At 36.6% G+C, this 13,873-nt stretch overlaps 2 protein-coding genes across 14 annotated transcripts in view; both read right to left on the bottom strand.

The window, feature by feature from the left end:
- Positions 1 to 1,261, bottom strand: part of si:ch211-106h4.4 — a 92,815-nt gene extending 91,554 nt beyond the window's left edge. For all 4 annotated transcript variants that reach the window (XM_087240998.1, XM_087240999.1, XM_087240996.1 and 1 more), the window contains exon 1: positions 1,208 to 1,261. The gene's annotated coding sequence lies outside the window, so the exon portion shown is untranslated. The remainder of the gene's footprint in view (positions 1 to 1,207) is intronic.
- An 822-nt stretch (positions 1,262 to 2,083) lies between these two features.
- cacnb2b (calcium voltage-gated channel auxiliary subunit beta 2b) overlaps positions 2,084 to 13,873 on the bottom strand; it is a 50,803-nt gene continuing 39,013 nt past the window's right edge. For 3 of the 10 annotated variants that reach the window (XM_087239596.1, XM_087239598.1, XM_087239600.1), the window contains exons 10-14: positions 11,817 to 11,968; positions 9,605 to 9,700; positions 7,561 to 7,734; positions 6,690 to 6,714; positions 2,084 to 3,913 (exon numbers count right to left, since the gene is read on the bottom strand). In XM_087239596.1, the coding sequence (XP_087095722.1) occupies positions 6,706 to 6,714; positions 7,561 to 7,734; positions 9,605 to 9,700; positions 11,817 to 11,968 (431 nt within the window). In that variant the 3' untranslated portion in view covers positions 2,084 to 3,913; positions 6,690 to 6,705. Of the gene's footprint in view, positions 3,914 to 6,689; positions 6,715 to 7,560; positions 7,735 to 9,604; positions 9,701 to 11,816; positions 11,969 to 12,776; positions 12,786 to 13,873 lie in introns of all 10 variants that reach the window. The other 7 variants (XM_087239597.1, XM_087239599.1, XM_087239601.1 and 4 more) reach the window with 4 other exon arrangements.

Here is a 13,873-nt window from a genome sequence, read left to right as displayed (position 1 = left end):
TGGATGCTATTGGTAAATAATTAAAAGATATTCAATGCAACCGTCAACCTTGCCATGAAAAAAACACTTCTAAGTTTTTTGTGTAAGCAAGTATCTTACAGAAGTTTAGAAATACTCAAAAACGTATTTGTCAATGTTTTCAAACTATTCTATTTGATTTACCAAAGTCACACAAGTGGCAATTTCACATCTGTCACATCCATAACGGAGAGATGTCACATCAAAATGAGATGTTTTCAATTTTAAAAAGCCATGTTTGTTTTACATGTGAAGCTCATGAGATTTTCTTTGAGGAAAAGCAAATGTGGCCTTTAAATTTCAACAATGTCTCAAAACTGAAGAAAAAATGTCTGCATTAGTTGCTGTTTTAATGCCTTAAATTGGGATCTATTTATTCAATAAACAAGCAAGAGAGTTATTTTTCCAATAACATGTCTGCAAATAACATTTTGAATTTCATAAGAGCTGTTTTTTTTTATGAATTAAATCTACGACTAATGGTTTGCCGCCCCCAACTGGCAGATGCTTCATATTAAAAATATATATTTCATTTCATTAGGGTTTCATATAATGCCCAGCTAGTGGTAGGTTATAAACAGACTTTGAGTAAATTATAACATTTAAAGGGGTCATGAACTGCCCTATTAATTTAATACTAGGCGCATTATCAACATGTCTATACAAAAAATAATTTAGAAGCAGCAGGCTTTTTGTTCCAGCTATTTTGATTCTACTGCTGTAACTGGCTAACAGATGAACCCATTTAGAAACTTTTTTAAAAGGTAAAGTAGCCTAAATAGAAGAGCTTTGTGCTCATCTAAGTAAAATTTAGCGTGTATGTTTGGCGGGCTTCCTTAATAAATGGACTCCTGTGATTTAGGTTACAATATTAGATCGTTTGACACGTATAACTTACATCTGTAAAAGACAAAGCAATACTAAAAACACACAAAACAGCTGTGCTCACATCTTTGTGGTGTGACATTAGGTCCAATATAACCTGCACATAATCATCCAACTGTCAGTCTTTCTGAAAATCCAGCGACGAATTGTGCCTAGTTTGTAAACAATTTCAGGATAAAAGGACATAGCCTACTGAGTGCGATGCGGATATTAGTTTCATTAAAGGTCATCCACACTTTCCTACAGCTGTACTGGTATTCGTATGGAGACAAAAGAACATGTTGTGGCACTGAACAACGTTTACCTTTTGATTTCTGCGTAGACCTGCGTTTGCATCGCTAACGTTACCTGTGAAAGCGCAACTCGGTGGGCGGAGCTAAAGAGGAAAGCAGATGTGGATCTACAGAGACGAAGTCCAGCTGCATTATTATTAGATCATAAATATGTAGGCCTACATTCCACAACAAGTCGTGTTGGCCTAAATATAAACTGTTTTTAGATTAAGACATTTTAAATTCTAAAACTTTAAAGACACAGTATGCGGAAGGACTTTTATTTTTTTTCAGTAACCTTGGTCAAACGCTTCCGGTTAACTGTATGCCGTTACAAAATTGGCTCGTTTAAGGTCTGTTTTCTTTTTTAAAAAAAACAATCTTCACTGGCTCAGTGATATCCGATATAAAGTGGGTCTCTGAATGTACATGAAGCATAACTTTCCCCGCCATGTCTTTAAAATATGAACATTTATTTTACCCCAGTATATTCAATGGAGCTTTTGCACTAGCCTGCAAATCCTGGTGGCCGCGTGCGTGTAAACGGCTTTTCATCTCGTTTTTCGCTTTGTGCAACTAAATGAATGCTGAAGTCTATTTAACTGATTGTATTTTAATTAAATTACAGCATCGATGTTGTAAAAGGAACCGTATAAAAATTGAAAAAAAAATCACATTTACCGTTTACCGGAAATTTATCAGTTTGGGAAGAAACTCTAGCTCTGCATATACCCTTTTCAGAAAAGACTCTGTGTGGCATCATGAGAGTTGTGGTCTTCATTACATCCTACGGGACTCCTGCAGAGATCATTTTTAAGGACGAGCTTATGTATTTTAAGGGTAGTATGAAGCAGAGTGAAAGTCATCAAAGCAAAATTAGGATGAAGCAATTACTAAAGACAGACAAGTCACGAAAGCAGCAAAGCTTTTATTATGCCACTTCAGGTTTAGTCTACCACTTCAGGTTCTTCTGCTGGTGATCATGTGTGGCAAAAACAGCAATGATTTATAATACTAAGTGTTTTATAAACAAATTTCAGGAGGAGCAGTCTTTGACGAGGCTAATTCATCACACACAGTCATTCTATTATCCAATCAGCTCAAGACCAAACCCCTATAAATAGTCAAAAACGTCATACCTCCGTTTTCTCTTGACCTCAGGTCCCTCCACCACCCCAGCTCCACACTATTAAACCAGATACCTACTTAAATCTGAGGGAGAGCATTCTGGAGCCAGGCTAGACACTGCGCTCGGACCCTATCTGTCTTCATCCTGATAAGGGGAATAACACGAGTTAGGGTGTCTTCCCGAGCTCAGGGTCTTCTCCCCGGACAGCACGCCAAATATGCATATTCTACTCCGTCAAATATCTGTGAGTGTGAACTTATGAAATACATTTTAATGTTCTACGTCTTTTATGTGAAAAGATTTGTGGAATTCCCAGTTCATGACCCCTTTATATATTACATAATAAAGCTGTAAAAACTAATATAAGTTTTCGGAAATGAGGAAGGCCTCCAAATTACAAAGGCTGCCTCTCAGTAAAGGTTATTTGTTATTACCATTTTGCAACAAATTATTACCTCATATATTTTGTGACCTACTGGAGTAGCAAAAGATTGATGTCCCTCCAAAGAGCAATTTTTGAAAACGAATGTAAATGTTAGATATCTTTCTCAGGGGCAATAAAGAAAGGTGGATAAGAACCGAGCAGTTAATTGTCATGAACAGTTTGCATATCAGTGTCACAAAAGGTGTATATACTATGTATGACCATCAAAAACAGGAGAAATAATGAGCAAAGATGTAAGCACATACTCATAACTGAATCAAATGCGAATAAAACATTTCAAAAAGGTAGTCACAGGCATGAGATCAAGACAAGTACACTATAATGCCAGATGAACACAGAATTACACAAATGAACGACTCCAAATGTGTGTTGACCGAAAAGAGGCAGGGGAAGAACAAATAAAGAAAGAGAAACCATGTTGTCCTGAGTACACGGTAGCCAGCATTTCACATAGCAGCATTAAAAACAAGGTCCATCTCAGCGATGAATGTACATGTCTTCAGTCCACTCCTCCGTCTCCACACCCCTGTCCCTCTCTCTGTCCCGCTGGTAGTGGTAGTGATTGTGGTGTGGATGAGTGTAATGGTGCGAGCGCAGATGGCTTTGCGGTCTCTGTTGCCTGTTGTGCTCATTGTGCTCCAGCTCATAATCCTGCTGCCCGTGATGGGAATATTCTGGCTGAGCGTCTGTGGTGCCGCGCCGGTGGTGGTGATGGCGATGGTGATGGTTGTGATGTTGGTGATTATGGTCCCTTTGAGTTGTAGTCCTGTTTTGGTAGACCTCGGTTTGGTCCGGGTCACCTTCACCAGGGATCATGCGCCTGCTCCGGGGTTCTGAAGCGTATGAAGTGTTTCTAGCGGGGAGTAGCTCCATGTCGGCAGGCTGTGGTTGGCGCATGTGCTGCTGGTGTTTGTTCTGGGTCTCAGGCGGTCGGCTGGTGCCCGAGCGGTTGTGATGATGATGGTGGTGGTGATGATGATGGCTGTGTCTCTTTGGCTCACTGCGAAGAAGCCTCTCCTCCTCCTCAGCCTCCTCTTGCACTTCCTCTTCTTCCTCCTCATCTTCCTCTTCTCTCGTCTCCTGAGCTTGGGGCTGATGCTCCTGCTGGTGCTCTAGAGATCCTTTTCTTTTGGTGGCGGCCGTTTTCTTGCTTTTCTGTTCGTCCTGTGGATGGGATATAGGACAGTTAGATTAAAATCAGAGGTTTGCTGAATCTGGTCTGTCTATTAAAGGGATAGTTCACCTAAAAATGGAAGTTCTGTCATTATTTACTGTCCCTTTACTTTTAACAAACCTGATTTAGTTTATTTCTTAAAGAAGATATTCAGAGAAACCTGACTTGACTTTCATAGTTGTTTTTTCCTTCTATGTAATTTAGTGGTTACAGGTTTTCAGCTTTCCTCAAAATATCTTTTTTTTTGTGTGGAAGAAACTCATAATGCCTCATTCACACTAGCAGCAACTTTGTAGCTGCCTATCACTCTGGGCAGTTTCCCAAACAACAATGTATCTCAAGGCTGAACTATCATAGTATGATTCATCATTTGGGAAAAGAACGATGTAGTGACGAGTGTTCCTCAAACCCATCGTTTGAAACATTTTAGTTATAACGTAAAACACCCATAATGATGCTCTAAACGGGTTGATAACAAATTCTTTAGAGAAGAACCCCATAATTTCTTTGTGCAAATTACATTGTTTTACACTACGCACATTAGAAAAAAAAAAACATTATTAGTTTTTGGGGGGGTTAAGTGTGAATAGAACACAGAAAGGAACTATGTTTCTAACTACAGCTCCAGAGGTGTAGTTTCAAGCGCAGAAGTTTGCGAATGTTCGTTGGAATGATGGATTTGACAAATGCCAAATCAACTAGCTACGTTTGTAATGACGGAACTTGCAACCTTAATTGGCTAACAATGGTTTTCAGAAACGCACTCCTGGGTGGCGACCTGCTGCAAACACTGGTCTGTGTAGGTCTACAGCACTGAGAATACAACCAGCCTCTGAGCAAGCTGAGAGATGATCACTTGAGCTCTACTGATGCTCCTATTGGCTGTCTCTCAAAAAAAGTTGCTCTTCGTTTGCATAAAGTTGAAGGATTCTCATAGATATTTACATTAAATGTCACCTACGCTATTGTTGTCTATTGGAAGGAATGCATCAATAGAGCCGCCATTTCAGTACAGGGTAGCGCTTCTTTGAAATTAATGTGGGGCCAAGGTGCAGTGGAGTATACATATATATATATATATGATCGGAAGTTTTCCCGATGGTCCGTATACAAATATTTATATTTGCATTACGATAAGTAGAATTTTACATCATTTTTCTATATCAATGGATAAGTGATCGCACAGGCATTGCCCACAAAGAGCATGTGTTCGAGTGCATGGAAATGTATTATCCTCCCTCCCTGTTAAATTTGATCTAATCCATGTCCTAAAACACACTCCCTCAAATTGACCCTCTAATTTCTAATTCCAATTGAGGGAGCGATTCGTTTGTGAATGAATTTCCGTTATTGACGACTCGTTCACTTAGTCGACAATAATACAAGTTTCTGGCACTGCAGCATCTTGTTGTCATATTTCATTTCCATTGTTTGCTGATTTTATTAAACTAAAGTAGCATAAGCTTCATATTTAATGCGAGTTGGTGCTACTTTACCTTATGGTCAGTGCAGTAAGAGACTGTATTATCATCAATAACGGTACTTGTTTAGCAATTCGTAACACAAAAACATAAAAAAGAAAATCTTCTGCCTTTATGCTTTTTTGGCTAGATACTACATACTACTAAAGTTCAGCATATTCAAATTGGCTTCAGTCTTGACTAGTGCGGTTGATTGACTTTTACACTTTACCAATATGGCGGCAGTACTGACGCATGCTTAGGGTCCATATGTGATATTTAGTGTGTATATTTATGGTTGCCAATGGTTGCTGTCGCTTGCGTAGATGGAGGTCGCCGGAAGTCGTTTACTCTCCATGCAAAATGAGCTTGTTGCTTGTTGGTTTACCGCTGCAAGTCACTTGTAGTGTCAATGAGGCTTACAAAAACTTGTGGGTGAGTAAATAGTGAATACATTTTCATTTTTGGGTGAACTATCACTTTTAGCTCTGGTGTATTTTAGAACAGAAAGAGGCTGAAAAATAAGTATGCTGAAACTCTCTGTTTTTGTAGATTTCGGAGAGTAAATAATAGGTAGATTTTCATTTTGGGGTGAACTCTTCCTTTAGGTTCCACACATGCACTGGTTAAAACAACACTGTATTTGTTTGGTACACATTCATGCTGCACCAAATAAAGCCAGAATTCCAAAAAATTCAAAAAAGTCATTGCACGGAAGCTAAATAAATAAGCTTTCCATTAATCGGGTAATACCGTCTGAGATACAAATATTTGAAAATCTGGAATCTGAGAGTAAAAAAAAGCTAAATATTAAGAAAAATGCCTTTAAGGTGTTCAAAGTAACAAATCCAATATGAAGTTTTTTAGAACTATGAGAAGAAATTCAAACAAAGTCATCATAGAACATGATCTTTAATTTTTAGCATAAAATGTATATTGATACTCAAACGATCTCTTTTGGCTTATAAAAAATAATACATTTTAGGGTTACTTTTTTGTTTTACTGTACTGTATTACTTAAGAATGAACAAAATGTGGACTAATTGAAGATTACTATAGAAAGGATATTGTCCACGTTCAAAATAAAAGAGCCAGTCACCAATCGTTAAATACACCAACTATCACAAATCCCTAAGTAATTCCTTTTATGAAGCTACACTACAGATGGGTTATTGTCATACTATACGGTTCATTTACAACATCTAATATATTATAGCTAATACTATGGGTATGAAGAAGTAGTACAAACTAGTAGGTACTAACACTATAGGTATTTTACCTCAGGAACCACCATCTTCCCACTTACCAGAGGTCCTTTAAGTTCAAGTCTTCTTTAAATGTCCAAGAGAGTTTAGTAAGAGTTGGGGAGGAAATTGAAAAGGTCACAAAATGACACACCACTACCCACAATTTATAGAGCCTGCAGATGTTTCCAAGCAGTCATAATTTAAGACTTGCTTATATAAGAAGACAAAACCTTTAAAAAAAAGTTTTGAAAACACTAGGTTACTAAGATAAAAACTGTTTCAGTGAAGCAATATTTCTAAGAAAAATGGAATGGAAAAATGGGCAGCAAACAGTTATTGTTAAATTATGTGAAAAGTATGGAAAGATTATTTTATTGAGTGCTTTTATGAAGCTAGCAATGAGTCTTAAAATGAGTTTAAGCAAAAGAGTCACTATTTAATATCAAAAGCAAAGTTACATTGTCATTTCCAACCACAGAATGCTATTAAAAACAATACATAATAGGAGATGTGGTGGAAATAAAAATGTATAATAAGTAGACACTTACAATGTCAAAAAGATTTATTTGTGTAATGAATTATGTTCTTTTGAACATACAGTACCAATCATAAAAATAATAAAACACTTTTATGTATCTACAAAGATTAAGTTTATAACATATTAACTATAATTATAATATTCAAATATTGTCCTTATAATAACAAAAGGAATTCTGACTTAATTTAGATTGTAATACTATTTCACAATAACTACTGTATTTTTGATTAAATAGAACCTTCCAAACCTCAAACTTTTAAATGGGACAGTCCTGAACACTTTCCTTGGTGTTGAGTTTTATTAAAGTTAGTTTGCTTTTCTCCTAGAAATCTGCTGACTCTGTACAGTGTTTGCTCAATCTCAGTGTTTTTCTAAAAATGAGCATCCAGTACCTTAGCAGGTGTGGGGCTGGTGGGGAGTGTGTTTTCTGCCAGTTTCTCCAGCATGGGGTTTGGAGGCTCCATTTCCGGAGGGTGTGTGGCTCTCCAATAGGCCTCCAGGTAATCAGCAATGTGTTCACAGGCATCTGACAGCTGGTTCTCGTCCAAGATGACATCAAACATCTCCTGTGATGACATCACAGCAAACAACATTAAAATAAACTAATAGCACAGTTAAAATACAACTGGCTAATATAAGTCAACAACTGCCTTATAGGTGCTGTGCAACATGAAACGGTAAAAAGGACAGCCTCTTCATAATCAGATCAGTTTGTGATTACTAGGCCCACCAGCTTAGATTACTAAGGAAAGTGTTAAAAGGAGGCCATTAAAGATGTAAAAATAGATTCAGCAAGCAAACAGTGTCTAATTTTGTCATTATCATATACACTCATCTGCCACTTTATTAGGTACAACTGTCCAACTGCTCGTTAATGCAAATTTCTAATCGACCAATCATATGGCAGAAACTTAATGCATTTAGGCATGTAGTCATGGTCAAGACGACCTGCTGCAGTTCAAGCCGAGCATCAGAATGGGGAAGAAAGGTGAATTAAGTGACTTTGATCGTGACATGGTAGCGGGTGCCAGATGGGTTGGTCTGAGTATTTCAGAAAATGCTGCTCTACTGGGATTTTCAAACACAACCATTTCTAGAGTTTACAGAGAAAGGTCCAAATATAAGAAAATATCCCGTGAGCGACAGTTCTGTGGGTGCAAATGCTTTGTTGAAGCCAGAGGTCAAAGCAAAACGGCCAGACTGGTTCGAGCTGATAGAAAGGCAAAAGTAACTCAAATAACCACTCGCTACAACCGAGGTAGGCAGAAGAGCATCTCTGAATGCACAACACATCCAACCTTGAGGTAGATGGGCTACAGCAGCAGAAGACCACACCAGGTGCCACACCTGCCAGCTAAGAACAGGAAACTGAGGCTACAATTCGCACAGGCTCAACGAAATTGGACAGTATAAAACTGGAAAAATGTTGCCTGGTCTGATGAGTTTTGATTTCTGCTACCACATTCAACAACATGAAAGCATGGATTCATCCTGCCTTGTATCAACGGTTCAGGCCGAGGCGGTGGTGGTGTAATGGTCTACGGGATTTTTTCTTGCAACACTTTGGGCCCATTAGTACCATTTAAACATAGTGTCAATGTCACAGCCAAGCTGGGTATTGCTGCTGACCATGTCCATCCCTTTATGACCACAGTGTACCCATCTTCTGGTTGCTACTTCCAGCTGGACAATGTCATAAAGCATGAATCATCTCAGACCAGTTTCTTGAACATGGCAATGAGTTCACTGTACTCAAATGCCCTCCACAGTCACCAGTTCTCAATCTAATAGACCATTTTTGGGATGTGGTGGAACGGGAAATTCGCATCATGGATGTGCAGCCGACAAATCTGCAGCAACTGCATGATGCTATCATGTCAATATAGACCAAAATCTCTGAGGTATGATTCAGTAACTTGTTGAATTTATGCCCCGAATGACTTAAGCAGTTCTGAAGGCAAACGTGGATGAAATCCAGTACTAGTAAGGTGTACCTAATAAAGTGGCCGGTGAGTGTATTAATTGTATAATATTGTGATATTTTGTACTGTACACAGCACGAGTCTCATTGACAAAAATACAAAAGTGAAGTGAAAAAAGTGAAAGAGCACATGTTTATAAAAAAAAATGTATCCTAAATATTGATATCATCTCTGTTGTGTAAATGCCCTGATATACTTCAATGAAAAATGATTTCAAAACAGCCCAAATCAAAGTTTATCTTGACTTTATTTTGGGATCCATTCAAATGACTTTTTTGTCAACGGTTATTAAGTAATAGTGGTGGCTTTGCCACTTAAAAATCTTTAACAGAATTGTTGAATTGCAGTCAGTAAATCTCTAGTATAACACTAACAAACCTTATTTTTAATTAATATTTACCTGAATCATACAGAAAACACTTTGATATCTTTAGTATATGGAGGACGAACTTACATTGGGACACTGGGCTAGCTTGTCTGCAGCCACCATCTGGACATTCAAATGTTTAGTCTGAGATTTGCCCCTGGTCTTTATCAATCTTGTGAGAACCTGAACAGCAGATGAAAAGAGGAAGGAAAAAGGCACAGGAAGGATGAGTGGGAGGAACAGGGGGTGAAAGAACATTGGACGTTAGGTCATGCTGGGGAACAAGAGAAAGGATAGTGTGTTTGCGCAACCGCTCTTCTGTCAAATGAGCTTTTCCTATGTAAGTGTAACGGCTGTATGATGTCTGTTTGCAGCCCAGACAGATGGATCTAATTCACATGACTGATATTTATCGAGATAAATGATGTGGGGCACTTTAAAAGTAAATGGATAAAAAGACACTTGAGGTTATCCGAAAAGCCACAGGTTTAGCAAACAAGCTGATAAGCAGTACAGTAGTACCATATCAGATATCACTGACAGAATAATCTTGTTTCTTTCCGGCTTACTTTTTTTATTTAATAAAATACCTTTTATCAGATTACACTATAGGTGTATTGGATTTAACAGAAGGAAATAAATCAAACGGTATCAGGCAGCTAGAACTGGTTAACTCTGAATTACTCTTTCTGATGACTAACTGCAGTAAGACTAGGTTGGATTGAACCGTTTTTGAACATCAGTTCTCACTTTGAATAAGGCATTTTTTTGCATATTTGTGTAGCTGAGAATATGAATGATTATCAATACACATGTCAGTAAAAACCAATACAAGCATTTTTATAATGGTTGTATTGTCATGTAATTTCTTCAGTACAACTGCAATGAACAAAATGCATTGATACAAACATTATTTCATTTTGTGGTTAAAACTGGCCACAAATGTTTCTGTGTTTCAGCAAATAGAATGATTTTTTTGTGTGATAAATCTTATTTTGACATATATTTTGGGAAAATGCTTTAGAATTTTTCATAAACTCAACAATACACTCTGGGCAAATTTACTACCCTTTCGTTCTATGTTCGTGATTGTTTTTGGTCTATTGACCCCCCAGGTAGAAAAGAATTCTGGCCCAGATTTGGCATAAAGCTGGCACAGCAGGCATTCTTCCGGCACTGGCATACAGCATGTGAGCCAAACATGGCCTGGATTTGGCAGAGGTTAGTGCTTTAAGGTGGCACATAGTATTATGTGTTAATAATTGATATATGGGCCACGTAAGTTTGTCCTGTCTTGACCCACATTTAAAATACATTTAATTTATTTTTGAGTAAAGAAAAACTAATCTACCAATCTGGTTGCTTTGAGAAAAAACATGCCCATAGTGTGCCTAAAGCGCAATGCTTCATGGATTTATCAATTTCATTGCAATCGTGACACACCAACCGATCTGGCCCAGTTTAGGCCCAGTTAAGAGTTATTAACTTGGCTGAGACTTGACCCAGATATGATCCATATTTGGCCCTTGGTTCAGTCATGTACTGTAATTCATGGCCAAGCAAAACCTGATTGTGTGGGCCAGAGAAATTTTGCTATGTGGGTTCCATTATAACCAGATTTTGTGTTGGTGAAAATGAAAAGAAAAATGACAAATTGTACCAATTCCCAACAGGGAAAACCACCAACAATCAAGAATCCATGATTACAGTTCTATGGCTTTGCAATCAAAAACGATATGTTATAATGGAATAATGGAAATAAATGGGAAAAAATCAGCTAGGAACATAACGAAAGGATAGTCAATACACAAGGGTTACAATGTTAATTAGTGTAGATCCTATAATAATGACAGCAAAGGAATTTTTAAATGTTACAAAGAATTTCTATATATATTAAAGAATCCTAAAAAAAAATGTGCGCATATACAGTATGTAAAAATATGATAAAAGCAATAAAGATGATTTTCCCAGAGATGGGTTGTGGCTGGAAGGGCATCCGCTGCGTAAAAACGTGCTGGATAAGCTGGCGGTTCATTCCGCTGTGGCGACCCCGAATTAATAAAGGGACTAAGCCGACAAGAAAATGAATTAATGAATGAATAAAGGTAATACAGTCCACCTTTAAACTGTATCAGGGTTAAATCTAAGATAAAAACAAGCTTTCTGGAATTAGAATCTTACTTTTTTTACTGTATTTATGATATTAAAGAATAAATCCTATGTAAGCATCAGTCTCATTAATTCTTCAACGTAATAAATGATGGTTATGTCTGTGAGTTCTGTGAACAATGTTTCTGACCTTGGGGGATGAAATCTTGACATACACCAGGATCGGGGCCAAGGAGGTCTTGCTTAGTTGAAGAGGGTGGTTAATAGTGTCAGCATCCAGAACCACAAGCTGTAGACTGCGTGCTAACTCAAAAATCCTCTCAACCTCTCCTTGGATTTGAGCTGTAAGGGCAGATAAAGAAATAAGTGAGGCTAGTCAACCTATTATCCAGGTTTCCAGGCAGCATCTTAAAATAAAATTCTATCAAAGTAAAATATATGTTTTTAAAACAAAATGGAAAGCTTTTTTATGTCCAATCCAAATCCAATACAACAATAAAGAAACAAATGTGTTTTTGCTCTTTTTCTCAACATGATACAATTAAAAAAGCATAAAATGAAAGTCCCGTTCTCAGTACTAAACACATTCCATAGCGAGGTCATGCAATATGTCATTGAAAATAGTGATGATCAAAATATGCTGACGGACAGTTCCTTGTCTACAGGAAGTAACAGAACAATGAAGGTTTAAATCCTCAAAATTTAATCATAAAAAACAGGACAAAAGAGTTCAACACCATCTTCCACAACACACTGCAAGAATATTTTTCTAAGTCACTATTATATTGTTTTTCATTAAAAACATCAAAACATAAAAATTTTGTTAAAAATCCATTGTTATGAACGGAATATAACTAATACTAACTAATGTTAACCTACATTTAAGAATGCTTTGATATTTTTCTGAAAAACAAGACCAAATTACCCGTACATTAAACACTTTGGCTAGCATTTTTGAACAAAAGGATACACAAATGAAGATCAATGGAGATTTCCATGGTTATGGTTTCTAACACAAGCCGAAGCTTTTAGGAGTAAAAGTCTCGGGGTTCTTTGACACTTATGGTGTTTTCTAAGAGGTAAAGTGGCTCTGATGACACCAACAGGAATGAGTTGGGGAATGTGGACAGGCTACTGCTGTAATACATACCCGCGGCATCTGAGATACAGCAATGTGAGGAACAGAGTGGAGAAAACCAATCAGATCCCCTTAACAAAGCTAACTAAACACCTCAGATCAACACCTGTGTAAAAACTCACCCACTGATGCTAAACATGCACTACCGGTCAAAAGTTGTTGTTTTTTTCATGTTGTTGTTTTTTTATTAAAAAAATTGTTCTCTTCATCAAGAAAATAATTTTTCTAACACATTTATTAAAATGTAAAAAAAAAAAAAAGTAAAATTGTTAAAAACTTATCTAGTAAATTTTTATTCATTACTTTCAATTTAATTAATTATTAGTTCAGTCATTATTGCTTTTATTACTATTATCAATAATATTATTAATAATAATAATAATAATAATTAATATTAGAGTGATTTCTGAAGGATCATGTGACTGGAGTAATGAAGCTGAATATTCATATTTAAAATCACTGGAATAAATGATTAAATTAAATTATAAACTACTTCTGAAAAGTTATTCCAAAGTGCGATAACATTTCACAAGTTTACAATTTGTACTGTATTTTTGATTAAATAAATGCAGCCTTGGTGAGCAGGATAAGTTTATTTTAAGACATTTAAAAACCCTACTGACCCCAAACATTTCACCGGTAGTGTATGTTTAATAATAACATTGGGAGGAAAATCTTTTGGGAACACGTTATTTATGGAGTCTTTGTTACAATATAATATTTTGTTTTGTTTTTTTTTTTTTTTACAAAAAAAGTAAGCACTGAGTAGTAGCTTGTTAGTTATATTCTGTCATATATGACACATTCTGATGCCAGATTGTTATTGAAATTGAATGGTAATTATTTTCTTTAAAATAGACAACAATGTTATTGAAGAATACTCTTTTAGGATATTTATTTGTTATTTCTATTTTAGGATAGATGAAAAACATGATTTTTTTCTATGGCACACTAAAAATAGAGCTGAAATAGCTGAATAGAGCTATTTGACTGTCTGAGAAAGAACAGAAGGTCTGGTCACCCTAGTACAATATATACTGCATGCAATTTTGTATGAATTATTTTTTTTTTTGCTTTAGTAAGTACATTTAACATGTAACAGGGGCACT

Source organism: Danio rerio, chromosome 2 (genome assembly GCF_052040795.2).
Source record: "Danio rerio strain M-AB ecotype USA chromosome 2, GRCz13ab, whole genome shotgun sequence".
NCBI lineage: Eukaryota > Metazoa > Chordata > Actinopteri > Cypriniformes > Danionidae > Danio > Danio rerio.
This window is presented reverse-complemented; position numbering and strand designations above follow the sequence as displayed.